The 27,718-nt window shown below is 40.5% G+C and overlaps 1 protein-coding gene across 1 annotated transcript; it reads left to right on the forward strand.

The window, feature by feature from the left end:
• The first annotated feature begins 1,324 nt into the window (after positions 1 to 1,324).
• On the forward strand, positions 1,325 to 27,718 carry CLSPN (claspin). The gene is made up of 25 exons (XM_065421740.1): positions 1,325 to 1,336; positions 3,236 to 3,371; positions 5,710 to 6,179; positions 6,613 to 6,777; positions 7,192 to 7,281; positions 7,562 to 7,634; positions 10,610 to 10,718; positions 12,251 to 12,816; positions 14,028 to 14,219; positions 15,525 to 15,709; positions 17,467 to 17,669; positions 18,202 to 18,266; positions 18,607 to 18,812; positions 19,361 to 19,521; positions 20,431 to 20,657; positions 20,932 to 21,046; positions 21,778 to 21,862; positions 22,211 to 22,311; positions 22,858 to 23,022; positions 23,144 to 23,265; positions 25,202 to 25,332; positions 25,987 to 26,098; positions 26,808 to 26,890; positions 27,095 to 27,256; positions 27,602 to 27,718. The coding sequence occupies exons 1-25, from the start codon at positions 1,325 to 1,327 to the stop codon at positions 27,716 to 27,718; spliced, it is 4,053 nt and encodes a 1,350-aa protein (XP_065277812.1).

The following is a 27,718-nucleotide window of genomic DNA, read 5'->3' on the forward strand; positions in this document are numbered from 1 at the left end:
TAAGGATACCTGGTGGGTTAGATTTGGTTATTTGAAATTCAACATAGCCAGGCACTGTCTATCTGTTTAAAACATTATATCCTTCAGGGCAAATATATATATATATATGTCAGAAGCATGGCTTGTTTGGTAAACTATACTCTGGTGTGGGCTATGCCTGTTTATTTTTTCTTTCTTTCTTGTTTAGTAATTCTCTCTCTTTTTTTTTTTAACCAAACAAACACTTATCTAACTTCCCTCTTACAGGGCTGCCAACTTTCTGAACAAGTGAAGGCAAGCATTCAACACTATTAGTAAAACTTTATAATAGTATATGCCAGCATCCTTTTACTACTAGGCCAAATATGGCATTTGTGTCTATAACTCTTGAAATGCAGAATTCTGTGGGGATCATGGGCTATTTAATAACAGAAGCCAATTGGTAATGTTTCCTGTGTATCAAGAAAGCAGCTGCTTCATTTATGTTGGAATTATCCCTGGTTTACTCTCTGAGGGTGAAGCTCACCGCTGTGCCACGGGCCACAACAATTTGACATGCCAAGACAGCATGAAGTAACAATTGCTTTAAATTGTTGGCAGGCTGCATGGGCAAAAAGGAGTCTGCCCCCAACTTACTTAAAGGGCTCTGTCTTGCTTGGCGCCACTCAGTGGGGTTCTTTTATGACACAGGGCTGGGGAGGAAGGGAAGAGCGCCCCAGCACTAGAAATACCATTACAATGGGGCCATTAACCGTGGAAAGTGCCCCATGGCCCCATGCCTGCCTACCCTGGGCCAGCCTAGGGAAACTGAGGCCATAAGCCCTAACCAGGCAGCCCCTTTGGCCAGAGCTAGGCCACCCATGAACGGAGGGAGGGGGTGCCCCCGCCCCCTACAGTACCAGAGAGGCGCGGCCCTGATTGCCGCAATAGCCCCGCGCTATGTATTCTGCGGCTAGAGCGGCTGGGACTGGGCCTCTCTATCCCCGCGGAGCAGACGAGGCGATGGGGGGGAAGGGAATTGACAGCGCCGAGGCACCAATGGGATGCTGGCGGGGCGGGGACATCCTGTTCACAGCGGATTGTGATTGGGCCACAGACCTGTAGGGCGAAGCGAGTTAGTCGTCCAATGGGGCGCTGAGTAGGCGGGTGCTGTAAGGGAGAGAATGAGCTGTGATTGGTCTGAAGTAGGGAGGCGGGGCCAGCTCAGGCAGAGCGCGAAGAATCGAAGGGGCCTCAATCGCTGGCTTGGTGTTGGCTTTAACGGCGGCGACTGAAGAGAGCCGGGCGGGGACCTTGAGGGGTAGTAGCGCCAAGGGTCCCGCTCGCCACCGGACAGCAGGAGGCCATGGCGGCTGAGGTAAGCCCATCCGGCCTGCATCGTCTGGCCGGCGCCGGGAGGGGATGCCGGGGTGCAGCGACCTCCCACCCCGCGCCACCCTCTCCCTGCCACTCGGTTCCGAGTGACTGGGTCTCCCGCAGCTGGCGGGAACTACGACTCCCGCCATGCACTGCGGCCACCGGGCCGGCGGCACCACCCTGCACCGGCAGCTTCAGGGGATACTACAGGTCCCAGCATGCACCACGCCCATATAAGGACTACACTACCCAGCGTGCACTTCGGCACCCTGAGCCAAGTGGCCTGCCCAAGTGCATGCTGGGAGTGTTTGTGTGGCCTGGCTCAGGGGCTCTCAACATTTTCAGACTGTAACCCTTTTCAGAGTCTTTTTTTTGGCTTGTGTACCCCAAGTTTCACCTCACTTAAACTCCTTGCTTACAAAATCAGACCTAAAAATACAAAAGGGTCCCAGCCACACTGTTACTGAACAATTGCTCATGTTCTCATTTTACCATACTGTACATACCCTATAACTATAAAATAAATCAATTGGAATATAAATATTGTACTTGCATCTCAGTGTATAGTTTATAGAGCAGTATAAACAAGTCATTGTTTGTATGAAATTTTAGTTTGTACTGACTTCGTTAGTGCTATTTGTGTAGTCTGTTGTAATACTAGGCAAATATCTAGATGAGTTGATGTACCCCCTGGAAGACCTCTGTGTACCCCCAGAGGTATGCGTAACCTTGCTTGAGAACCACTGGCCTGGCTTACCTCTTGGGGTGAAGGGTAATGCATGCTGGGATGCCTGGCCTGGCCAGGTACACCATAAAGGTGTCCGCACTGGCCCATGCTGGGCATCTGATCCCCTGGTGGGATGGGAGTACTAGTGTTGCCAGGACTCTGAGCCTGGTTAAATGACAATCATTCAAATTCCTACACCTTTGATCTACTGCTGTCTGTACCATCACTACCTGGGATGGGCAATTGAATGCCTGAGTTATGTCAGTGCAGATTCCTGTTAATTATGAGAGAAGTGCCCACAGAGCATAAGACCCACACACAATACAAATGAAGACCCCAAACTATGAGATTTGGGGGTGCACATATTGGCGTGGCATCTGTTTTGTTTTTAAATGTCATGGACCGCATTTAGCCCTTACAGCAGGGCTGCAGACTTTCTCCATTACTACGTCTATGGCTACTCCTCCCTGGCTGTACAGACTATGGAGCTCCTTGGCTGCTCTCTTCCCCCCCCTTGCCCCTTCTGTCAAGGACATGTTTTTCCCATTTCCTTGGTAATGCACATTAAGAACTCTTACCTCATGCTCCATATTATCTCTCCATCATCATCTTGATCAGATGCCAAAAGGATGTCCTTCTAAGAGATGCTTAGCTGGTCTGTCTTCTGTCATCTTAACTATGTGCCCTGCTGCTGAAGTTGTCGTGATTTCACTATATTTGTCCATTACACAGAATAATAATTAATGACCTGTCGGGCTGTCACCTTCCTGGAATGATTTTAATTGCTCACACAATTTGGGATGGCTTTATTTTATGTCAAGTTACATAAAGTTAGAAGTGTTAATATGTCAGGTGAAAGTTGCAAGTTTCTCATGGCTTTTAGTGTTGTCTCAAGCAGTGGTTACCAAGCAGTGTCTGGGTATAATGTTTGATTTTTGCTTTGATGCTTTCACTGAGTTCATCATTTAATCAACTTTATACAATAATAAAAGGTGCATACAGCATAATCATGTTTCAGTTGAATGAACTGAATTCCTAAGAGGTTATAGTGATAACATTTCAATATATCTTGTGTAATCCAATTTGATGCATTGGGATGAAGTTGAATTCAATGAGTCATCTCTGTTAACCTTAATACAGTATAAGCTGCTTAATATTATTCTTGGTTTCTAGCTTAATTCAGAAGCAGAGGATCTGAAATCTGACTTGCAGAAAACCTTTGACAGTGATTCTGACAGTGGACAGGGCAGCTGTGAAACAAGCTCTCCAAATCAATCCAACAAGGGAACTGCATCTCTTGGTGACATAGGTCTGTAATACTGTCAGGTCTCTCTTTTGGGTTTTAGTTTTTTAAAAAAACCCTGGGTAATGTACTTTGCATTTATAGGTGTTTCCTTTTGCAGAAGGCTGAGAGAATGTGGTCTTGGACTATTTGCCCTTCAGAAGTCACACATTTGGTTTGCTAACCCTTGATTATTTTCTTTCTATGCAACCTGCATAAGCTGCTGCTTTTTCCTCTGTGTATACAGACTTTAATTCTCAGATGTTTACATTTAAAAAAAAATCAGAGCAATCACTAACAATGTAAGTGTTTTTCTAAATATTATAGAAGAAAATATCTCATAACAGTCATTTGCAGTCTGACACCACTTGGCTCACTAACATACCAATCCAAAACAACATACAGAATTTATGCATGATGTAGTGTAGGAAAATCACACCAATTCCGTATTAATAATCAAAATACATGAACATATAAAAATATGTCTGGTCTGAATTCAAAGTGCCCTTTTGGTTGCTCAGGGTAAGGGTAGAGATGTGAGGGTGGTAAAAGGGCAGTAGTTGAGATTGAGGAGAGGAAATGCTGAGTGGGGTATTGAATATCTTAACTGCTTATTTCCTTCTTTTTTTTTATGACTTGCATAGCCCAGCAAAGCAGATTTAACAGCGTTAACTCTAACGGCTTAGTGTGTGATGTTTCTCTTACATTTACACCAATCCAATGTGGCCAAATTTGTAAAGGCTGTTGTGAGTGGGGGAAGAAAGTATAGAGCTGATGCCTGGAAGAGAAGCATTTGTCTGTAGAAGTTCCATTTGAAAAGTGTTGAATTTTCTGATGCTGCAAGAAGAATGCTCACACTTCTCCACTGAGCTCTAACAGTGTTTTTTATAAGGAAAGCTTTCACTTTAAGATAACACTGTCCTAATGATAGTTTCCTATTAAAGTTAAAGCTTAGTGATGTTTCCTGTACCTGGTATGGCTGGAAAAGTAAATGAGAGGATAAAAGAGGATTCTGAATGCACACTTTGTTCCATGTCTATCAGATGAATCAGTTCTTTCCTGATAACACACACTCAAATTTTAAGTATTTTAATAAGTATTATACACTAACTACCTTTCGATCTGAGCTCATTAGTAGTTTTCTGACGTTCTGGATTGCAGGCTTTTTTACATATAAAAAAACTAAACAAATATTGCATTTAAATAACATTTATAAAAAAACTGTAAAGTGCGACTAAGGTTTCTGCTGAACAACATTGCATTGTTCTCCCTGCACCGTTCTGAAATACGGAACATCAGAACTCCAAACTCAAACAATAGAAAACCGGGAAATGTTCAGTTAAGGTCCCCCACATATCCTTGAAAAGAAGATAATTGGTTTTGTAAGTTTTTGTTTTAAGGTAGGAATACACACTTTAAAAATATATTTAACTATTGTATATCACAGGGGTCGGCAACGTTCGGCACGCGGCTCGCCAGGGTAAGCACCCTAGCGGGCCGGGCCACTTTATTTACCTGCTGATGCGGCAGGTTCGGCCGATCGCGGCCCCCACTGGCCGCGGTTTGCCATCTCGGGCCAATGGGGGTGGCAGGAAGCCGCGGCTAGCACATCCCTCGGCCCGCACCGCTTCCCGCCGCCCCCATTGGACCGGGACGACGAACCGCGGCGAGTGGGGGCTGCGATCAGCCGAACCTGCTGCGTCAGCAGGTAAATAAACTGGCCCAGCCCACTAGGGTGCTTACCTTGGTGAGCCGCGTGCCGAACGTTGCCGACCCCGGTATAGCAGAAGAGGAAACGTGCACAGTGACTTGTATGGGACTAGTCATTTGAGTAAAATTATGTTCCTGTTTAAATATTTGCAGGATTGGGCCATAATGTGTCTGTTATAATTCACTTAGTATATTACTATTTCCTGTATATGTTCATGTTTTTATTATATATAAATACTTTAGTCTCAAGGAAAGATACTAAAAACTAAAGTTATTTTGAGATGGTTCTAAGTTTCTTTAAGGGTGGATAATTTTATATATATATATATATATATATATATATATATATATATATATATATATATATATATATATATATATATATATATATATATATATATATATATATATATATATATATAAATATAAATGCTATGGGGGGGGGAGGGAATGGGTTTTCAAAGTATAGATTAAATTGGATTTGCTATGCTGTACTAAACTTCCATTGGTATTCATGAGACTTCAGGGGATAATAAATGTCTCAGAGAAAAGTATCTGGCATGGTGCATGAACTAATCATTTGTCAATTATCATATATATATATATATATTAAAACATGTTGTGTGCCATAAAGAGTGTAATGTATTTCCACCAGATTCAGATGAGGAGATCTTTGTGAGTAAAAAATCAAAAAGCAAGAACGTGCTTCAGGACAGTGAGAGTGAGGGCGAAGAGGAAGGCATTTTTCCTGAGAAGACTGACATTGTGGATGGAGATGTGGAAAGCGGGGAGGAAAATGAGAACAATTTTGCCCAGAAGAACAAAAAATCTCATCGGATTCGCCAAGCTCTGCGGGACAGTGATGAGAGTGACACAGGTGATCCATTGCATTCTGGAAACCTTGAAATAGATGTGAAGTCCGAATTGACTAAGGATGAGTTTGGCTCACAAGTGAGGAAACCTGTGGAGATGTCCGTGAAATCTCAGAAAAAATACAAAAAACATAAAAGTGATTTTGAGAAAGAAACAGACAAAGTGATAGGCAAATCAAGAAGGAAGACGGAAAAAGAGAGAAAAATAGAGGCTGTTAGACAGCTGAAGAAGGAAAAGAAATACAAACAGGAGGTATAAAAATTTACTTGCAAACATTTCTGGTGTTTTCAGTTGTTAAATTTCAGCATTTGGTGGTGGTGGTGGTCTGAAGCCTCCAACAAAATATGTGAGTCCACATCACAACAGTAAGTTAGACATCCACATAGGGGCCCCCAAGCTTTGGACAGGGTTTTTCTCTGAGCCATTGGTGGGTTTTGTGTAATTCTTCCTTGTGTATGCTGATTGCAGCAGTTGAGAACCTGCCTCCATAAATTAGCATATCTAATTTTGGAATGCTATAAAGTCAACATGACTGGCCTACAGAATTTGAAAGATTTTTGTTTTGGGGATGATGGGATGGTTGTTTTTGAATTTTGCTAATGACCCTAAAATCATGAAGGTATCTTTCAAAAATTTTGAAATAAACTTGTAAATTAATATAATTCTTTGTACTTACGTTTACCAGAAGGATGGCGGTGAAAGATACCATTTTAATGATAGTGGGTGTCTTCTTGCTGACAAAGAACTCTTTGAGAATGATTTAGAGGAGGAAAATGATCCCCTTCTTGAAGATGAAGAGTCACTAGAATCAATAAGAGCTGCTGTGAAAGACAAAATGAAAAAACATAAGGTAACGTACTTTAGTTTAAGGTTATAATATTCTTTGTAGAAGGTATTGTACCTGAGTATGTAACACACACTTTTGGTGACACTGGGGTGCTTCCACTTTTGGTAAAAGTGGAAGAAAATAGTCCCCACTATCACATTGCTTGCTAGAGGTGAAGGGATATTAGCGCCTTCTCTGAAGAGCATTGTCATAGAAAATTCCAAAAATAGTATTGCAACAGAGGCTGTAGAGGCACTTAAAGAAGTTGCAGAAACCAGGACAATAGTTGGCATTGGTTTATGAAAATGTTTGCTGCTCCTATTTCAAGATTGATGGCACAGAAAATAATTGTACAAAGTTATTTTGTTGCAAGCTTCTTTGCCCTTGACAGCTCCCATTTGTTTTGAAATTTAATAGACTTCTTTTTACCAATTATAGAGTAAAGATCTGTTTTCTGAGAGTGAAGACTACAAATGTGTATTTGATGATGATAGTGAGGAACCTACATTAAAAGGACCTAAAAGAAAGGTGGAATATTTCATTATACATATCTGTTCCTTTTTAACTCCTCAGTAGTTCTTCATAATTTTATTTGAAGGCTTATCTATATTGCTCGTCAAAGTATCTTTATTCTTCTGTTTGATTTGGGTCTTGTGTTTTTTTTTTTTTTTTTTTTTTAAACTCTGCTCCAACTGTTAGTACTTTCTTCTGTTTTCTTGCTGTTTGAAAGAAGAAAACTATTTAGTAATATAGATACTTCTGCACATCAGTCCTGTGGCTTCAAGGGTCTTTCTTTTCTCTGTTTAAGGAACGGAAGGCAGCAAGATTAAGTAAAGAAGCCATTAAACGACTGCATAGTGAGACCCAGCGACTTGTTAGAGGTAAAACCTAAACTCTTTGGTGTAAGGGTGAACATAAGAACAGCCATACTGGGTCAGATCAAAGGTCCATCTAGCCCAGTATCTTGTCTCCGACAGTGGCCAGTGCCAGGTGCCCCAGAGGGAATGAACAGAACAGGTAATCATCAAGTGATCCATGCCCTGTTGCCCATTCCCAGCTTCTGGCAAACAGAGGCTAGGGACACCATCCCTGCCCATCCTGGCTAATAGCCATTGATGGACCTATCCTACATGAACTTATCTAGTTCTTTTTTGAATCCTGTTATAGTCTTGGCCTTCACAACATTCTCTGTAAAGAAGCTCCACAGGTTGACTGTGCTTTGTGTGAAAAAATACTTCCTTTTGTTTGTTTTAAACCTGCTGCCTATTAATTTCATTTGGTGATCCCTAGCTCTTGTGTTATGAGAAGGAGTAAATACACTTCCTTATTTACTTTCTCCCCATCAGTCATGATTTTATAGAGCTCTATCAAATCCCCCTTTAGTTGTCTTTTTCAAGCTGAAAAGTCCCAGTCTTATTAATTGCTCCTCACATGGAAGCTGTTCTATATCCCTAATCATTTTTGTTGCCCTTTTCTGAACCTTTTCCAATTCCAATATATTTTTTTGAGATGGGGTGACCACATCTGCACGCAGTATTCAAGATGCGGCCGTACCATGGATTTATATAGCGGCAATATGATATTTTCTGTCTTATTATCCATCCTTTTCTTAATGATTCCCAACATTCTGTTTTGCTTTTTGGCTGCCACTGCACATTGAGTGGATGTTTTCAGAGAACTATCCACAATGACTCCAAGATCTTTCTTGAGTGGTAACTGCTAATTTAGACCCCATCATTTTGTATGTATAGTTGCATTTATCAACATTGAATTTCATCTGCCATTTTGTTGCCCACTCACCCAGTTTTGTGAGATCCTTTTGTAGCTCTTCGCAGCCTGCTTGGGAGTTAACTATCTGAGTAGTTTTGTATCATCTACAAATTTTGCCACCTCACTATTTACCCCTTTTTCCAGATTATTTATGACTAATTGAATAGGACTGGTCCTAGTACAGACCTTGGGGGACACCACTATTTATCTCTCTCCATTCTGAAAACTGACCATTTATTCCTACCCTTTGTTTCCTATCTTTTAACCAGTTACCAATCCATGAGAAGACCTTCCCTCTTATCCCATGACAGCTTACTTTGCCTAAGAGCTTTTGGTGAGGGACCTTGTCAAAGGGTTTCAGAAAATCTAAGTCCACTATATCCCCTGGATCCCCCTTGTCCACATGCTTGTTGACCCCCTCAAAGAATGTTAGTAGATTGGTGAGGCATGATTTCCATTTACAAAAACTATGTTGACTCTTCCCCAACAAATTATGTTCCTCTATGTGTCTGACAATTTTGTTCTTTGCTATAGTTTCAACCAGTTTGCCTGGTACTGAAGTTAGACTTACCGGCCTGTAATTGCTGAGATCACCTATGGAGCCCTTTTTAAAAATTGGCGTCACATTAGCTATCCTCCAGGCATTTGGTACAGAAGCTGATTTAAATGATAGGTTACAAACTACAGTTAGTAGTTCTGCAATTTCACATTTGAGTTCCTTCAGAACTCTTGGGTGAATACCATGTGGTCCTGGTGACTTATTACTGTTTAGTTTATCAATTTGCTCCAAAACCTCCTCTAATGACACCTCAATCTGGGACAATTCCTCAGATTTGTCATCTAAAAAGAATGGCTCAGGTTTGGGAATTTCCCTCACATCCTCAGCCTTGAAGACCAATGCAAAGAATTCATTTAGTTTCTCCACAATGGCCTTATCGCCCTTGAATGCTGCTTTAGCATCTTGATCATCCAGTGGCCCCACTGGTTGTTTAGCAGGCTTCCTGCTTCTGATGTACTTAGCAAATTTTTTTTTTATAACTTTTTGAGTCTTTGGCTAACTGTTCTTCAAATTCTTTTTTGGCCTTCCTAATTATATTTTTACACTTCATTTGCCAGAGTTTATGCTCCTTTCTATTTTCCTCCCTAGGATTTAATTTCCACTTTTTAAAGGATGCCTTTTGTCTCTCACTTCTTCTTTTCCTTTGTTTAGCCATGGTGGCACTTTTTTGGTTTTCTTACTATGTTTTTTAATTTGGGGTATACATTTAAGTTGAGCCTCTATTATGGTGTCTTTTAAAAGTTTCCACGCAGCTTTTAATTTCTGTTTAAGTAACTTTTTTTCATTTTTGTGTAGTCCCCCTTTCTGAAATTAAATGCTACAGTGTTGGGCTGCAGTGGTGTTTTCCCCGCTACAGGGATGTTTACATTTAATTATATTATGGTCACTATTACCAAGTGGTCCAGCTATATTCACCTCTTGGACCAGATCCTGTGCTGCACTCAGGACTAAATCAAGAATTACCTCTCCTCTTGTGTGTGAGAGCTATTAAGATATCTTCAGGAGAGCAGCAGAAACTCCTGACAGGCCAGATTCTGCTGTTGCTTAACATGAACTATTCAGGATCTAAAGTGGATAGGCTGCAAAACAGTTTTGTTGAAATCTTGTTCAAGGATGGTCTCTCGGTGCAAGCAAAATTCCTGATTGGAGCTTAAAACTTGCCTTTACGCAACTGTGGGAAGTCACTTGGAGTCTTTTAAAAGTTATAGCTGGACTACACATATAACTGACTTGGGTATTTAGTTGCAACAGATTTTAGAATTGGTCTTATAATTCTGTTCTTGATGGTACAATCTGCTTTCTTATGAGTCCCTGTGCGTGCTGCAGTCCTCACTCTTCATGACAATAGATTGGTGATTGGGAAGAGGTCCTACAGATACAACCTTTATTCAGGGTTAAACTCTGCTATTCATCTCTGCTCTGATACTTTAGCTGGAAAATACTTGTCCCAAGAGCAATTGGATTTAAAAAAATACATGTTGTTTTGATGTACAATTTAAATGATTTTTTTTTTTTTCCTTTTGGCAGAATCATCTCTGTCTCTCCCGTATCATATGCCTGAGACCAAAACCATCCATGAGTTCTTCAAGCGTAGACCTCGACCAGCATTGCAGGGAAATGCAATGGCATTGCTAAAGTAAGGACCAAGCTTATCTCATAGTCTCTCTTTTCTAAATCAGGGCTCTCAATCTTCCTGAAGCAGATGTGGTCCATGTTATGAAAAAGCTACTAATATACAGCCTCCCTTCTTATTTGCAACCACATAGGCCTCCCATCTTTCCTTGGTAATCCCATACTGCTTCTATGGCAACTAAAGCGATTGCGTCAGTGGGAAAGTAATACTAGAGAAGTATTTATTATGTTTTTAACTATGTTTTTAATGCAGTTTAACAGCTGGAAACAAGAAGTATCACCATGTGACTTGCCAACTCTCCGCAGACCAGCAGCAAGGGTGTTGATTGATCATCAATGGGATACAGACCACAGTCTGAGAACCAATGTTCTAAGTGGCAAACCTGCTAGTTTAGTAACTAGTATGTAATAGCAGGGCACATCTCTTTTCCCCTGAATAGATTTATTTACCAGCTAGTCTCTGACAGGAGTGAAATGAAAATCCTTATTTATATTGTACTTGCTATTCAGAAGTAAAATTTGAAAGGAACATGCTCATCTAAATTCTTGTGACAGTGTCCCATTCTCCCCTCCAAATTCAAACCACTGCTGTGATTTTTTTCCCCTCCATGCTCAATTTAATACCAAATCCTGTTTTAGAAGGTGTGTTGTACACTGAAATAAAGAGTATTCAGGGCGCAGTTAGTGAACTTTTTTCCTTTAATTTAAAAAGAAATGAAATCCAGAGAATCTTGCATTAATGGTTGAGATTTTAAATGCCCAAATGTCAGGCTATTTACTGTTATGCTTCCTAGAGTCACCCTAACTTGATATTATTGCATTTGCATAGAACTAGTAATTTGTGTTACTGAGTAGAGTATTATACATGGGCATAAAAATTATAATGTGCAGTAATAGATCATTGGTATTGTCATGTGATATGAGAACCAACTCAATTCTAGGCTTCTGAGCATCTAAGATCTGAATTACAATATTGCATTACTACAGTTGACTTCAAGCGAATATGTTAAGTAAGCAGGGCTGATTGAGCACTCCAGATTAACCCTGGTTGCCCCCCTCTCTCCCAAACCTCCTCCCACCATGAGTTTAGAGAAAGTTTGGATTAGGATCCAAACTTTTTGTGCTTGGGTCATCTTTTTTGTTTTAAATATTGTAGACAAATTGTACTCTACTGTGGCTACAAAATCTCTCAGGAATTAACTTAATCCAAGTTGTGATAATGTAATTTACTTACCAGTTGACTCTGCACCCTTTAGAGTGAACCTATTGTAACTCTTCGTAGTAAAAATGTGCCAGATTAATTTTTGTCCATTTTTAAAACGGAGTTTGAAAATGAAGATATGTTTAAAATAAGTAGCGTTTATGAACGATGATTTTCTCCCCCCTCCCTTCAAAACTGATTTTTCAAGGACAATAAATAGAACATGGTTTTGTTGCCTTGGTTTGATTTAGGCTTTTCTCACATTTAACACTAGTCATTTTAAAGACTGATGTACTGTGGTTTGGTTGGTGACTTTATTTTTCTGTTCTTGGCAGGTCCACTAAATATCAGTCCTGTCTAAATGAAGAAAGTGCAGCCACTAAGAACTCAGCTGTAAATTGCAGTAATAATCAGACTGAAGAGGCTGATCAGCCGGCAGCGAGGGAACTGGAAATGGGGTTTAACAAGGATACTGGTGTTATCACTGTGGACAAACCTTCCCGTGATGTAGTAGAGAACTTGATAGAGAACTGTGCTGAGAAGCACAGAGAAGATGGTGCTTCCGATATCTGTGAGAGACCTACAACTGCTGGTAATTCAGAAGAACAGCAGCAGTCTAGCCTACTCCGTAACAAATGCAGTGAACAAATGGAGAGTGAAATTCCCTTGGCATCTGAAGAATGTGCCTATATACAAAGAGAGGACCAGTCACAGAAAATATGTGTAGAACATGAAGAATCTGTTCAACAGGTGGTACCAGTGGTGGAGATTCAACCTGAAAAAGTAAGGAAGTCTAAACTGGATAAACTTCGGGAGCTGGGAGTGGATCTATCCATCAAGCCAAGACTTTACTCTGATAGTGATTCCTTTATTATCCTTGATGAACCTGAATCAAACAAAGGTACAATATTACCTGTTAAAATCTGCTAGATTTGACAAGCTAGGCAAGGTTAAGCCAGAACTTAGATGGGAGAACTCTGAGGAACAACTAGAAGTTGGTGAATCAGAAAGGGGCAGGCACACTTTCTTTTGAGGAGAACTAATGTCACAGCATAGTGCTGGCTATGCTGGTGGCTGTATTGTCTTTCAGATGAGATTTAAAAACAGAAATCCTGATCCTTTTGTGATTGTTCAAGATCTCTCGGATCTGTCAATAAGAAGAGTTTAATGATGTTTTGCATACTTCAATTCTCCCTGCAGTTCTAGTTAAATAAGATGGCATTTGCTTTTTGTACTAAGCAGGAAGGCCAACATTTTTCAACTTGGGGTGCCTAAAATTAGGCCTCTAAATCTTTTTATTCAGGTATCTGAATAAGAAACCTGACTTTCAGAGATGATGAGCAGGAGGACCTTCTGATTCTATCATTAGAAGTCATGGCTGCACAGCAAATGAAAATCAGGTCACTCTTATTTAGCACTCTAAGGATATCGGTGTCTAGCTTTAGGCACCCATGTTTGAAAATTTCAGCTGTTTCAGTGGTGGATAGGTGATCCCATATCAGTTTGTTTGCATTACACTTTGAGGTCCTATAATATCATTCTAGTAAGTTTCCATTTATACCTACATACATTTATTAATAGCATTCAGTCTGTTCTTTAAATTGTACAGAAACATGGCCTGTGCCATGAAATGATGACTCCTCCACTATCAACCTGGATTTAAATACTGTTTATATGTCGGTCTGATCATATGGGGGGGGGGGGGGAAGAGTCTGTTAATGAAATGGAATGTTGATACCCAAATCTCCAGTGAATAATTAGTTGTGGGGTGTTTAAGGTTTTCAACTGGCATTTGATCATATGCCCAAATATTAAAGTAAGCCATCCTAAGTGCATGGTTGAGCAAAGTTATCCAGAGATGGGCCACTGTTACTAATGTTATTTTCAAATCAAATAATGTTGACCCCTCTTGCATTTCAGCATCCAATGTGTTGTAAAACTTTTTTGTTTTTTGTTTTTTATAAAAAAAAACTTACTTTAGAAATGCATGTTACAACTGTATGTATAAAAAGTGACTGGAATTTTTTTTTTTTTTTTTTGCTGCCTCAAATTAACTTGATCTTAGCAGGAATTTTTCTTCTGACCTTAAATATAATATAATATTTTTTTAAGAACTGGAAGCTCTGAAAGCGCGTTTCTTGAAGCATACACTTCACACAGCCCAGTTAAAAACTGAACGGACTGTGAACTTGAGCATTATTCGTAAAGAGACCACTGCTGAGGGAAAGGAGGAGCTAAAAGTAGCTGTGGTGCCGGTGACTTTGGCTGCAGAAAATCTAGATGATACAGTCCATGGAAAGCCAGGTATATTTGGGGTGAGGGTCATAGTTGTTGAGTCGGAAAAGAAGTATATTTTCTTTGTTAAGAAACTTCTAGAATATCTAATATCCTACATCTTTACTGGAAGCCAAGGTCTCAACTGGAGTTTACTTTCACCAAAATACAAGTATAAGATAATTCAGGATGTCTGGTCTGGATCATCTTTTACGTGTGTCTGCCTCGTTGATTATAAGCTTCCGTGAGCAAGGATCGTCTTAGGATGTTTCATGCAAAGTAGTGAACACATTGACAATTAAAACTACATGCTTGCTTCAGTTTCATAATGAGCTGCAATCAATAGATAAGTAATTGTGAAGAAAAACATTCAGATTCTCTTACTGGTTGATCATGGTCAATAGAACATAAGGGAGTTTTTAATCTGTGATTCTCTTTGCAATTGCAACCATATTTTCCCCCCTCCCCTTCCCTCCCCCTAAAAAAAAAAAAATTATCTAAAATATAAATGAGAATCCCTGCTTCCAGAATTAACAGGCATTAACCGTTCCAGTTAGCTATATTTTTTCTAACCAGGTTGGTATGTTAGACGCTTGAAAAGGTAACTCTTGAACTGTGTTAGCTATTAAAGAGGATGTTGCTCTGTGCCATAATTTAGCCATTCGCCCTCTGGAATCTCTCTCCCCCTGCCCCACGATTTCATATAAAACATATTTATCCTTAATATCTACAGGACATCAATCATCTACATAAAATCTGTAGATTAACCCTTGTGTGGTATTCATAATTAATAGCACTTTCATCCCTGTCGCAATTCTTAATACAGGCTGTTTGTGTATCAGATCATTTTATTTGCATGTATTAAAAATGATAAATATATGGGAAACTTAATTTGAATCACCTATAATATTTAAATGTTAGAGGTAGGTAATTTTGGCTTGTTCTACGACATGCATGCTTTCTAGCTGTTGGTGAATATTTCATTTGCCCAGGGCAACTGGAAGCCACTGCGCCAATCGGAAGCAAGGGAAAGAAGAACCCTTTGCTAGCTCATGGGGCTGTGCCAGTGGCATTTGTTGATAATAAGGAATCTTCCTGATAATTCATAAAGTTGTGTTACCTCTCTAAATGGCGTTTATTTAGGCTAAGAGATTTAGCTCTTCTAATTAGCAGATCAAGTCAGAAAATCTTTTATTAAAAAAAAAAAAAAAAGGCACGAATGCCTTTAATCTTCTTTCTGTGTGTGTAGTTACATTAAATTTTGTGCTTGAGGCAGCAAAGTTTAAGGCTTCATTGTAGTGCATCTAATGTATTCATTTATTCATTTCTGTCCAGGTGAAAAGCTACAAGTGCTGAAGGCTAAACTACAGGAGGCCATGAAACTCCGCAGGATTGAGGAACGCCAGAAGCGGCAAGCACTGCTTAAACTGGATAATGAGGACATGTTGGAGGAGGAGGAGGAGGAAGAAGAGGAGGAAGAAATGACAGATGAGTCTGAGGAAGAGGAATGTAACCCAGAGGTCTATTCACAGCATTTTTACATAACTTTGTCAATGTCTGTCTGCTGACTCCTCATAATTAACAGGGAAATGAGATAAATCAGAGTTTTGTGCAATATTAATATGCACAATTTGCCAAATAGAGACCGTTCTTTGACACTAAAAAATACTGTACAGTAAACTGTGTGAGAGACAGACAGAGACACACAGACACATTGCCCTTTAAGTATGCTGACCCCACTCTAATACACTGCGTTTTTAAGTAGATCAGCAAGTTGAGACAGCAGCTGCTGCCAGCAAGCTCCCTCCCTCCTGAGCCTTGTCGTGTCACCTCCCCTCCCCCCCAGCTCTGTGGAGATGGGGTACAGGAGCGGGGGGAGGGGGATACCCTGACATTAGCCCCCCTCTTTCTCCCTCCCCGCCCACATAGCAAGGAGGAGGCTCCCGGGAGCAGCTCCAAGGCAGAGGGCAGGAGTAGCACATGGCAGTGGGGGAGGGACACCTGAACTGCCCAGCACTTGATAGCCTGCTGGGTGGCTTGCGCACAGGGAACTTAGGGGAGCTGATAGGGGGGCTGCCGGCCCACCCTGGTTCCAAGCCCCCACCAGCTAGCTTCAACGGGCTACTCTTCCTGCAAGCAGTGGACAAAACAGGTGGCTGCCAAACAACATTATAAGGGAGCATTGCGCAACTTTAAATGAGCATGTTCTCTAATAGATCAGCAAGGTAATGTTAACTGGGACGACGTTAAGTGAGGAGTTACTGTAATTAGAATGTTCAAGATTCCATGTGCTCACAGAACAGTATCCAGCAGATCTTTTTTTAATACCAGTCTCTTCCTGACTGTTCAGTGACACTAGCACAGAGGTCCCCAGACTGTGCGCGGAGGACCGTTCGGGGTGCGGGGAGGGAGTGCCACCCAGCTCTGCTCCTGGCCTCAGCTGCCAGCCCTGCGCCCCTGGCCGGGGCTCTGTTCCCACCCCAGCCTCGGTCCCCTTTACCCCCATCTGACCCCCGCTCCCGGTCTTGGCTGGGGAGGGTGGAGTAGGGGGCACGGACAGGGTTAAGCTGGGATGTGACCCTGAAAAGGGGACCACAGCACTGGCATCTGGCTATTAAGTGATCTTTACCAGTCCATATGCTAGTTCAGGTTGACCTAAAACACTTGAAATATATGCATAGTCAGAATCTTTTAAAATTATTACAGCATTTTAGTGGCTGGCTGACCGTCTTAGCAACTTAAAACTTTTTTCTGCTTATAGTAAATGTTTGCTTTGCCATATGAGTTCAAATAACTCCCCTCTCAGTTTAGGTATGCTACCTCCAGGATTGGCCACTATCTGATCCTTCACACAGAGGTGAAGCCCTTCCCACTGTCTCACCTAGCCAAGTAAACACAATGCCTATACTTTTTAAATTGTTCCATTTTGAGTGGTGCCAGTATTTTCAGCTCCTGGCTGCAAGAAGTTTGATTACAACAGGATGTATGAAGACTTAATTGAGATCCCTTGGCTGATCTCAGAGATGCAGTAGTGTCAGTCTTGGAGGCTAGACATTCTTTTCCAAACAGTTATTAAGGGGTCAAAATGACTTGGTTATTCTAAGCCCCTTCAGAGCAGGCATTGGAGTAGAGAAGTCCAGGAGTTGGAAACATCCTTCAATTCTCCCCTCAATAATTCCATGTTAGAACTGGGCATATAAAGGTATGCAGTTTAAGTAGATGGTCAAAATAATAATTCCTGCTGTCTCATTACATGGATATGTGTTGGGTTTTTTAGACTGTAGAGTTCCTTCTTGGTGAGGCCGAGGAAGATGATGAGGAGCTGGAAGAGAAGGGTATTGAAGATGGCGATAAAGAAACTGACAAAGAATCAGTTGATGAGGAAAGGGTGGACAAGTCTGTGCATTGTGACTCTGTTCCCAAACCTTCCTCAACAGAGTCTACATTGATGCTGTTCAAGGACAACTCCTCCAAAATGGGGTAAATAAACCAGTCTTTAGAAACGGTGAACCCAGCCTGCCCCAACTATGTTTTAATCTGATTAACATACGCATGAGATATTTGATTTGAGAACTAGTGGATTCATGTGTGTGTTTAAATATAAGAATGCCTGCTGTCTCACCATTTGTGGTAATATTTAGGAGTGTTGTTGCATCCGTCATGATTGCAACAGTCACATATGAAAATAATAGTTTGCATGTGAAAGTGACGCTATGATAGTGATACTTTTGAGTTAGTTTCCCAGACCTGAAGAAAAGCTCCGTGTAAACTTGAAAGCTTCTTTCTCACCAACAGAAGTTGGTCCAATGAACGATATTACCTTGCTTAGCTTGTCTCAATGAATATCCTTGTCATTTGGCGGAAGAATCAACTTCCTAATGGCAGTGTATTCAGTGCATTCCACATACATTACCTTGTCTATAAAAGACCAGGCCTGATAGTTAATGCACACAAAACAAAACTTGGTCAAAATACTTTTTTTGTTTTGTTTTGTTTTGTTAATAAATTGCAGATATTCTCTTCCTGATGAAAAAGCTGAGTTGGAGGAAGCTCCAGGCAAAAGACCTACCAAGTTAGGTAAAGTGAAACTGCTGTTAAAGCAAGCATTTTGCTTTGGAATTTTCAGTTCTGGCGCACAAGTGATTTGCACGTTTCTGTATCTAGTTACCATTGGTGTGTCTCTATCGCATGCTTGCACTGGGGCTGTGAAACGCTGCTTTGCTACTTTTACTGGGTTGGATTTGAATTGTAAAATGTCATTTGATTAGGCATTTTAAGGGAACTGCTGGTTCCAATTCATTGTGAACCATTGAGGCACGTGACTTTCTTTTGCCGATGCAGCCAATGTAACTTTGTCTGCACTCCTAGTACAGTGGCATTCCTAAAACTCCTCTTACATAGCTGCTTTCTTCCTTAGAAGACGACGATTCGTTTTCACTGCCAACTTCCGCAAAGGAGAGCAGCCACAACAGCAGCTTTGAGTTGATTGGCTCCATGATTCCATCCTACCAGCCTTGTAACAAACAGACGGCCCGTGGGGCCAACTTTCTACCTGCAGTAGGAGGTTTCCGGTCTTCCTCTCCAGCTTTGTTCAAAGCAAGCTTCATCAGCTCTGCTTCCAAGGTAAGACTCCTGCCCCATCTTTTCTCCCTTCATTGCACTCTCCTGACAACTTCAGATGTTCTGTGACTTCAGGCCAAAGTCAAGCTTCCTTTTATAGGTCAAGAATGTAAGTGTAGCAGATAGCCAGTGTCCCCTCTGTGGTTAATTGGGATTTAATCAATGCAGAATCTCTGTCTTGACCGATAGATAAATATTTAAAAAATTCATATCGGAACAAATCAGGGTGATGTATTAAATACACAAATCCAATTCTAAAAATCCAAAAAGTATTGGAGGAAACCCATTGCTGTTTTTGGTAACTCTTTAAGAACTATACAAAAATATTCCCATGGCCTATACAACATCTCTCACTAGTGCATTCTTAACTAGGTAGCAGTACAATCGTGAATACTTGTTAACCTTCTTCTTCTGTATTTTCATCTGTTTAAAATGGCACAACCATTAAGCCTTTTTGCTTCCAACTTGTAGGACTGTGAAAAGATTAAGTGTTTATATTCTAGTTCATTATCAGATCTTGTGAATTTTATCTTATTTTTTCCCCTGACTAGAGTTCAGGAAAGATGTCTGAGCCCTCTCTTCCCATAGAGGATTCCCAGGATCTGTACAATGCCTCTCCTGAGCCCAAGAGTTTATTTCCGGGAGCTGGAGAGTCTCAGTTTCAGTTTTCTCTGGAAGATGATACTCAGAGCCAACTTCTTGATGCAGATGGGTAGGTTACTGATCTACATCCTTCAGGGGTGGCGTTCTGTGTGTGTTAACAGAAGTAGCACAGATTTTTGTGGGGTTCTTACTCCCTTAGGCTACATGAAAAGGCATGCTATTTAAAGGGCTCTGTTGGTCTTTTCTGTTATGCCATGCTTTACACAGTGTGATGGCCCCAATGATAACCGCTTTATTAATGTTGGAAACTGTAGTATATTGAGTCCCGAAGGTGCCAATGCATGTGTCTATCCCTCACAAATTTTTAGTTGGTATTTAAATTTTTTTGTTTTTGTTTTTTTTAAATCCCTCTTTAGAAAACCCTCCACAAATCTGAAGCAGGTCTAGATTTTAATTAGTTTTTTTATCTTCCGGGTTTCAGTACAGTATTCATTTGCTGAAACAGTTAAGATCAGAAAACCATGTAATAACGAAAACCTTCTTAATCAGTGATCTGTTGACTGCTGTTAACTTTACTGACTAAAAAGACTTGAATGCATTTTACTCTTGCTAGCCAATGCAGAGCCATTGCAGCTTTGGCAGAGCAAGATGGATTTTATTCTGCATCATACATCACCAGAACAGCCAAATTGCATTGGCAGAACCATTACTACAGGCAGTGTGCGTTGGAAAACACAACTGGATCCTCTTATTCCAGATTGAGTTTGCAAGACTGGCAGTTAGAGAAGCGATCTACCTACTTAAATTGAGCAAAGTTGATCTAGAATCAGTGAGAGACAAACATGGAACTCCCACAATGTCATGCTTAGTTATACTATAACTGAGTGTTAAGGCTCTTTTGGGAGTTCTGCTTTGTCTCTGTAGACAAGCCCTCCGCATAGGTGGAAGGGCAAAATTTTCCAATATGAGATGGGTATTAAACTGTAGTTGCCAACTTCTAAATAAAATTTACTTTCAGGTTCTTGAATGTTGGGCACCACAGGAATAAGTACCAGTCCTCAAAGCATCAGCTGTCTCTGGCTAGTATGGATGAGAATGCAATGGATGCCAACATGGACGAGTTGTTGGACTTGTGTTCTGGGCAGTTCAGCAGTCAGGCTGAGCACACTCCAAATGCCAATACTGGCAAAAAACAAAACATGGAAGAACTGCTCAATCTGTGTTCAGGGAAATTCATCTCTCAGAGTAAGTCCCGAGTTCTGTTCCCAGTGACTTTGATTTGTGACTTTTTGGGGGCAAATCTCAGTTTTAAAAAGAAGTCTTGTACTAACTAATCCTTCAGGGCTGCTCATGCCTAAGGAATTTTAATAGTGTACTTGGAACCCTAAGAGTTTAGTGCGCTTTAACTGTTTGGAATCTTTATAGACATGCGTTGACTATCATTTCCAAGACATTCAATGATGTTCCAAAGGCCAAAAGGAAGCTGTGTAATGATTTCTCTTTTGGTTTCTTTCTGTAGCAACATCTCCAATCTGGGCATCTTCAGCATCCTCTAAGCCAGAAAAAGAGAGCGACACAGATGATCCAATGGCAGAAGCACTAGCACTTTGTTCAGGCTCCTTCCCAACTGACAGGTCAGCATTACAGGAGTTCTAGTTCTGCATGGTGATCATGATCTGACTTGACTTCTGATGTGTCTCACTCTGGTTCAACAGGAGTTCAAAATGCTATTGACACAAAGGTGGTTTGCCTTGGAGGTGAAGGAGTTGAGTATCTCAGTGCTCAACAGTTCTTCCTTTGACTGGTGATACGTGAGAGTTGAGAGACTCCTAAGGCACTGCAGTTCCCAATGTCCATTGTGAGGAAAGAGTCTCTACTGCTATTGATGGTGGAGGCGGAAAGTGGGTAGAGAATTTTGATCAAATCAAAGCACAAGATTGAGAACTCCTTGGCTTCTGTTCCCAGTTCTGCAGTTGAATGCAGGAACTGTGCGCAAGTCATTAACTTCTGCACCTTCGTTTTCCTCCTCTTTAAAACTGGACTGATTCATGTGCACTTAACAAGGATGTTATGAGACTTAATTGTTTAAAGAGTACCAACCTACTCCCAAGAGGCATTCCATTTTACTGAAGGGGAAACGAACACAAAAGATAATGACTTGCCAATATTACTCCCGCTAATGCTAATGGGGAATTAAGCACCTAAAGCTCCATGCTACAGTGTTGGGAGACTGCAGTGTTTCAGATGCTATCATGGATAATTGCTTGTCACTAGCTCATCCAGCAGTTAAAACCCTGCGTCAATCCATTTCATATCCATTGCTGGAGATCAATTGTAAGTGTGTAATGTGGTTCGGTTTTTATAGGGAAGGGGAAGATGATGAGGAGCAGGAGGAAGAATTTGGCAATTTTCAGCTCGTAACAGATGATCATGCCTTTGATAGCGAGGAGGTGAGTACTGACGGAATGAAGTGATAACTTCAGAGCTCTGCCCATAAGCATTCAGTTTATTTTCTCAGTGGTCTATCCATTTGTGCAAAAATCTAAACTTCCAGCATAGATTACTGAAACTGCTGAAGAGCAGTATTTGGGTCATTGTAAGAAGTGCTGATTTAGAATTCTGATGTACTAGGTAAAATATCTTGGTTTTGTGAGCACTTAGACTAAAACCTCCTGGATTTTTCTTGGTTTGTTTTTGTTTTTAGCCATTGAAAAACAGAGGCCGTTGCTGTTCTAGGGAGTAAACACTCTACTGAATATCTTAGGAATTTCTGAAAACTGTTTCTTGTTGACTGATAGGATGAAAAAAGTGAAGGCGCTGAGAGAAGCGAAGATGAAGCAGAAGTTAGTGATGATGAAGAGGAGCTGTTGAGACAAAGACAGGGCTTAAAGAAAAAATTGTGAGTAAATCTTTCTCCCTATCTGACCTGCCAGAAAAACAGAACCACGTCACTAGAAACTTAGTTAATAGTTAAGAGTCAGAGTTGAAAGCGCTATTAAGGAGCTTTAAAAATAAAGAGCAAGAGACCAGGATAAAAGTAACAGTGACTTTTTTTGTTTTTGATGAAATAGTACATCTCTTAATATTGCTCGTGACTTAAGATCTTTCAGTGGGTGCTGTAGTACACATTTTGCAAGTGAAATGACCTTGGTTTTCTTCTTAGAAGGCAGTTGTCATCTTGTTAGATGGGCAACTGGTAAGAAAGCTCAGAACTAAAATAATAATGGGTGCTGTGGGACCGAGGTGAAGTAAACTGGCAGACCTTCCACACGTTCATGTGCTCTTAAACTTAAATTACTTAATCAAATTGATAACGAAAACCGAATAATAGCATCACTAATTTAGCATACACAGTAGTTCCAGAAAGACTTTGCTCTTGCTTTCAAAGATTCACGTGATGCAGCTGAACGTTCTAACGTTAACTCCTTTGGAAACTCTCTTATAGAAAACTGCAGGATTTCTTGGAAGATGAGGCAGAGCTGTCGGGGAGTGAAGTAGGAAGTGAGGATGAATATGATGGTGAAGAGCTGGATGAATATGAAGAAGAGATTCTTGATGAAGAACTCCCTACCGAAGTGGAACTACAGGATCAAATTAACAAAATACACATGTCAGTAGCAATCCTAGTATACTTATACAGTACATGAAATGCACATCTAAAAGTTATAATCGGTTATAATCTGGAATTGCAAAACTAACCTAGGCTTCTCTCCCTTGGACAATAACATTAGGAAGGCGATGCTTGATGATGATAAGCGTCAGTTACGCTTGTACCAAGAAAGATATCTTGCTGATGGAGACCTGCACAGTGATGGTCCTGGGCGAATGAGAAAATTCAAATGGAAAAACATAGGTATAATGTTGGCATATTAATCTTCTATTGTAGAGCAAAAAATACGGTGTGGGAGGTCGGGGGAAGAAAACTCTTCAGTAAGCACTTTAATATGAGGCTTACGGTTGTAAGATCTACTGAGCCCTAGTTTATTGTTTTAATACACACATGTTTCTTGTAACTGGGGGTGGGGGACTTGCTTTGACTTCTCTTGCCTGGTTTCAGACCACAGTAGAACCTTGGCTTGAAAAGTCTGAAGAAGAAACCATTTTAAGCCATTTTTGGATCACATGCTAGTTAAAACAGAACACTCCCAGGGAATCAATAACTTCAAGCTAATATAAAGAAATAACTTTAAAAAAAAATAGTAGCTATTAAAACCACTTAAGACTGGGAGAATCTTTTAAGTTCCATCCATCTAACTAAAATAGTATATAGATGCTATATATTGCTCTTCTGCAGGCTAAGTCCAGGAAAAAGTAAACAGAACGCTGATGGGCATGGCTTTGAATCTTTTAGTTAAGATGTATATCATGATCCCCATTATAGGTTGTCTGCAGGACTTGAACCTGGAATTTTCAGCACAGGCCTCTACCACTTGAGGAGATATAGGAGCATCTCCAATCACTTTTTGTCAGCAGAAGGCTCTTACTCTATATGTGTAGCCACTAGAGGGGGATACAACATAGCCAGTTTGTTACACACAAGTACTTAATATTTTAGCAAGGCTTCATATGTTGCTGTTCTGAACTCCCTTAGGACAATACTATTGTGACAAGATACAGTCTATAGTTTCCCTCAATAGCTTTCTTTTAAGGAGTCACTTACTATTTTTTTTCAAGTGTTGAAGTGAGGATTTCACTGCCCCTTGCTAGATTTTGTAACTCTTCTACTCTGTTCTGAAACATTCCTGTTATCTCTGCATTTTGGCACAGACATATTAAACAGACTCTTACTATTGACTGCCATGGCCCATTTGCTTGGGAGCAGGCGGAATGGTTAGTTGGGCAAAAGGAAAAATCCTACAGACATTCTGATTGTATATTTCCAGTGGAAATGGGCAATACTCAAATTATTGTTAATGGCTTGGTTTTAGGGTTTATTCTTGGGTATAGCATAGCACACTTAATTTGCTGGGGCAAGATCCCTTGTATAACCACTGTGCCTCTGATACAAGACTTGTTTCTTCACAAGTCAGTCTCCAGCCTGTACCATTGAGTGCTGTGTATATAAAATGTGCACAGGGAATGTTTCTGCTAATTTTGATGTCAGTAAGGAATAAGCAGCAGACTGTGGCAATTGTAAATATATGGTAATCTTAATTTAGTAGCCAAGAGTAAATTAATATTATCTTTGTGTGTTTTAAACAAGAATGTGGTTTACATATACATAAACAACACAAATTTTGTCTGCAGAACGCTCAAGTACCCTGCTTTAGTTCTTTACATTGTTTAAAGCTGGTGCTAATCTTGTCGAATGATGCTTTCTAAAACTCCTCACAGGAAACATTTCCACTGGATATTTCATCACTGTTTGCTAAATGCTTTGGTTCCAGCTGTGTCATCCATCTAAACGAGAGGAAGCATTCTGCATGTAATTCACTTCAGAGATTCATTGCCAGGAGTTGTTTAGGAAAGGATTTTGTTGCAGCTTAACTAGTTCTAATTGTGTGTGTGTGTGTGTGTGTGTGTGCGCGCACGCGCGCACGCACATGTGTGGGGTTTTTTTTGTCTTCATTGTTTCTGAAATTCTTACTGATTTCTGGTGGAGAGAGAGTTTGTAACCCTTTCCTAAACTCTGCATGTCCACCTACTACCTTCTTAAACAAAACCTATGTGCTTTGTCTGTGGAACCTTTTTGGAAGTATAGGTTTCTTTTTAATGGACAGGAGAGCTCATCTACATTCCTCATGCCCCTCTCTGATTGGGAGAACTAACTACTGTCTCTTCTTTTGAAGATGATGCTTCCCAGATGGACTTGTTTCACAGAGACTCTGATAATGATGATGAGAATGAAGAACAGCTTGATGAGACAGAGACAAAATGGAGAAAGGAGCGATTTGAACGAGAGCAGTGGCTCCGTGAGCAGGTATTGTGTTAGTCTGCAGAAAGGCTGACTGCTTAATACTTCGGTACACCATTAACAAAGCATGCTAGACTGTTGGCAGAGTTCTCGGTTGGTCCAGTTAGTTAAAAACCATATCAATTATAGTTTTCACTTCTCCCTTATATAGCACCTTTTGTTTTTCCTCCTGTGATCTTGGCAAGCAGTTTCCCCATCATGAGGTTATGCACTGAGTTGGTGGCAGATCCAGAAATCCTGTTTCCTGCTCCAGAATCCTAATTCCAAGGCTTAGAAACTTCCAGGTCAAGTTGCTTTAATTAACATAGGGTCTGAGGAATGAAATCTGGTTGGTATCTTGAAGCTTTGACTGTTTGTAATAGATAAAAAGATGATGCTGATAAACGACCTGAAAAACTGCAGGAAACTTTAATTGCTGGTTTATATTGGCCTTGTATCCTAAAACTGATGTAGTAAAGAGAGTTAGTAAGTTCAAGTCACTGAATGAAATGTGCATTCTGATTCTTGCAATTCGCTTATTTATGAATGACCATTTATTTATGCCCAAATAAATTTGTTAGTCTCTAAAGTGCCACAAGGGCTGATACAGTTTTTGCTGATACAGACTAACACAGCTACCGCTCTGAAACCAGTCTAAAAAACATCCTTTATTTTTATCAGATAGAGAAAGGAAAAAATGAAGGGGAGGAGGAGGAGGAAGAAGAAATTGGTGAAAATAGTCTGTTCATGAAACTAGCAAAGAAGGTGACTGTTAAGTCCTTGCAGAAGAAAGGTAAGCTTGTTTCACATTGAAGTGGCATCCAAGAAGAAAGAAAAAAAACCTTGACAAGCTACTGACTGTTCCAAGCACCAGTGAAAGTTGCTATTAGACTAGATATCTCCACTCATTCCCCCCATACCAGTGCAGGATGGGCTCCAAGTTTGTTAGTGCTTTGACTTGTCTGGCACTAAGAGATGCAGCTGCAATCTTGATGGCCAGCAGTATTTTTTCTTTACTAAAATATTTCTTTTCCCTTAATTTTAAAAAGAAATAGTTAATGTGGCAGAATGTCCCTATGCTTTCAGTCTTATTCCTCTTTTGGTCACTGCCTCACAAAGACTCTTTTGAGTGTAGTGACATTCAACACAGCACACTACTTCCCAGAGTGCAAACTGCTTAAGGAAAAATTGCATAATGTAGTTTAAATCAAATAATATAGTCAATTTTTAACTTGCACATGGCAAAATGTGATTCTGAAACTGCATAACTACTTCCGAAATAAACAAGTTCCCTGCCAGGTGATAAAGACGTCATTGCCATTGTTGTTAGCTATCAGTTATATGGCTCATTGGTCAGTTAAAAGAGAATTCTGGTGGCAGCATTTATTGGAACAGGATTGCTGTCATTTGTGAGTATTTCCCTGTCTGGTACAAAACATTATTTTTTTTTCTAATGATACTCAGGAATTGAATTTCTTTTCTGTGTTTTTCTCTGCCCTCAGCAAACCCTGTAGCAGCTGTACAGGAAACAAAATCACTACCAAGAAATCCCTTTGAAACATTCAGACCTACCAGCGATCTTCAGGTTGGTACCTGCATGGCATGAACTTGGATGTGTATTTTCATGTTGCATCTACCGAATGCATTTAAAAATACAGATAACTGATGACTGACCAGCTATAGAAGGGTTTTGGGGAGTGTGGGTGCAATGTGGTTGTCTCTAAAGAACTGCAATCTATTAAAATTATTCATGCAATGTGTTAATGTGAAATTCATTGGTTGTCTTCAGCTAAAGAATGGATCACTTCTGAACAGACCTAAAGCTGTCCTTCAGAAGCTTGCAGCCATGTCAGACCTTAATCCAAATGCTCCCCGAAACTCACGAAACTTCGTCTTCCACACGCTTTCCCCAGTCAAGAGTGAAGAGGCAAAGGAGAAATCAAAACCCCAGGTAGAGATTTATGTGGGATGTGCCAATAGTGTCAACTTGCCTATGTTACCATGTTAAAGAATGTTCAGTTAATTGGCTGCATTCTTACTGAATGTGCAGGTGCAAAACCCTGATAGGCAGATGGGGACAGCTACACTTTGTCTCAAATGTGTCCTTGTAATATATAGCACTATGCACAATGTAGTGAGAGCTGTTTGGGTGCATTGCCTGAAATAGGGGACACGCTGGAAAACAGAGTGGAATATTTGGGATTAGGATGTGCATATTTGCTCTCATTGGACGGTGGTGATGGGAAATCTTGTTGTAACTGTCCTGAATAATCACAGGTCTCATGCTTTCTTATAGGCGAAGAAAAGAGGTCCTACAGTGATGGTAACACCTTCACCCAAACGGCCCAGGACTGATGATGCTGCAACACAAGGGAACCAGAGCCGAAGCATATTCCGATACTTGGAGAGCTGA

The sequence above is a fragment of the Emys orbicularis genome, chromosome 23, assembly GCF_028017835.1.
Source record: "Emys orbicularis isolate rEmyOrb1 chromosome 23, rEmyOrb1.hap1, whole genome shotgun sequence".
Classification (NCBI taxonomy): Eukaryota; Metazoa; Chordata; order Testudines; family Emydidae; genus Emys; species Emys orbicularis.

Bases quoted from the DNA above. Each gene is read 5' to 3' on its own strand.
- CLSPN (XM_065421740.1), top strand. The intron at 18,813-19,360 runs GTAAGACTCCTG...TCCCCTGACTAG, and splicing joins TCATCAGCTCTGCTTCCAAG to AGTTCAGGAAAGATGTCTGA. The intron at 19,522-20,430 runs GTAGGTTACTGA...ATTTACTTTCAG, and splicing joins CAACTTCTTGATGCAGATGG to GTTCTTGAATGTTGGGCACC.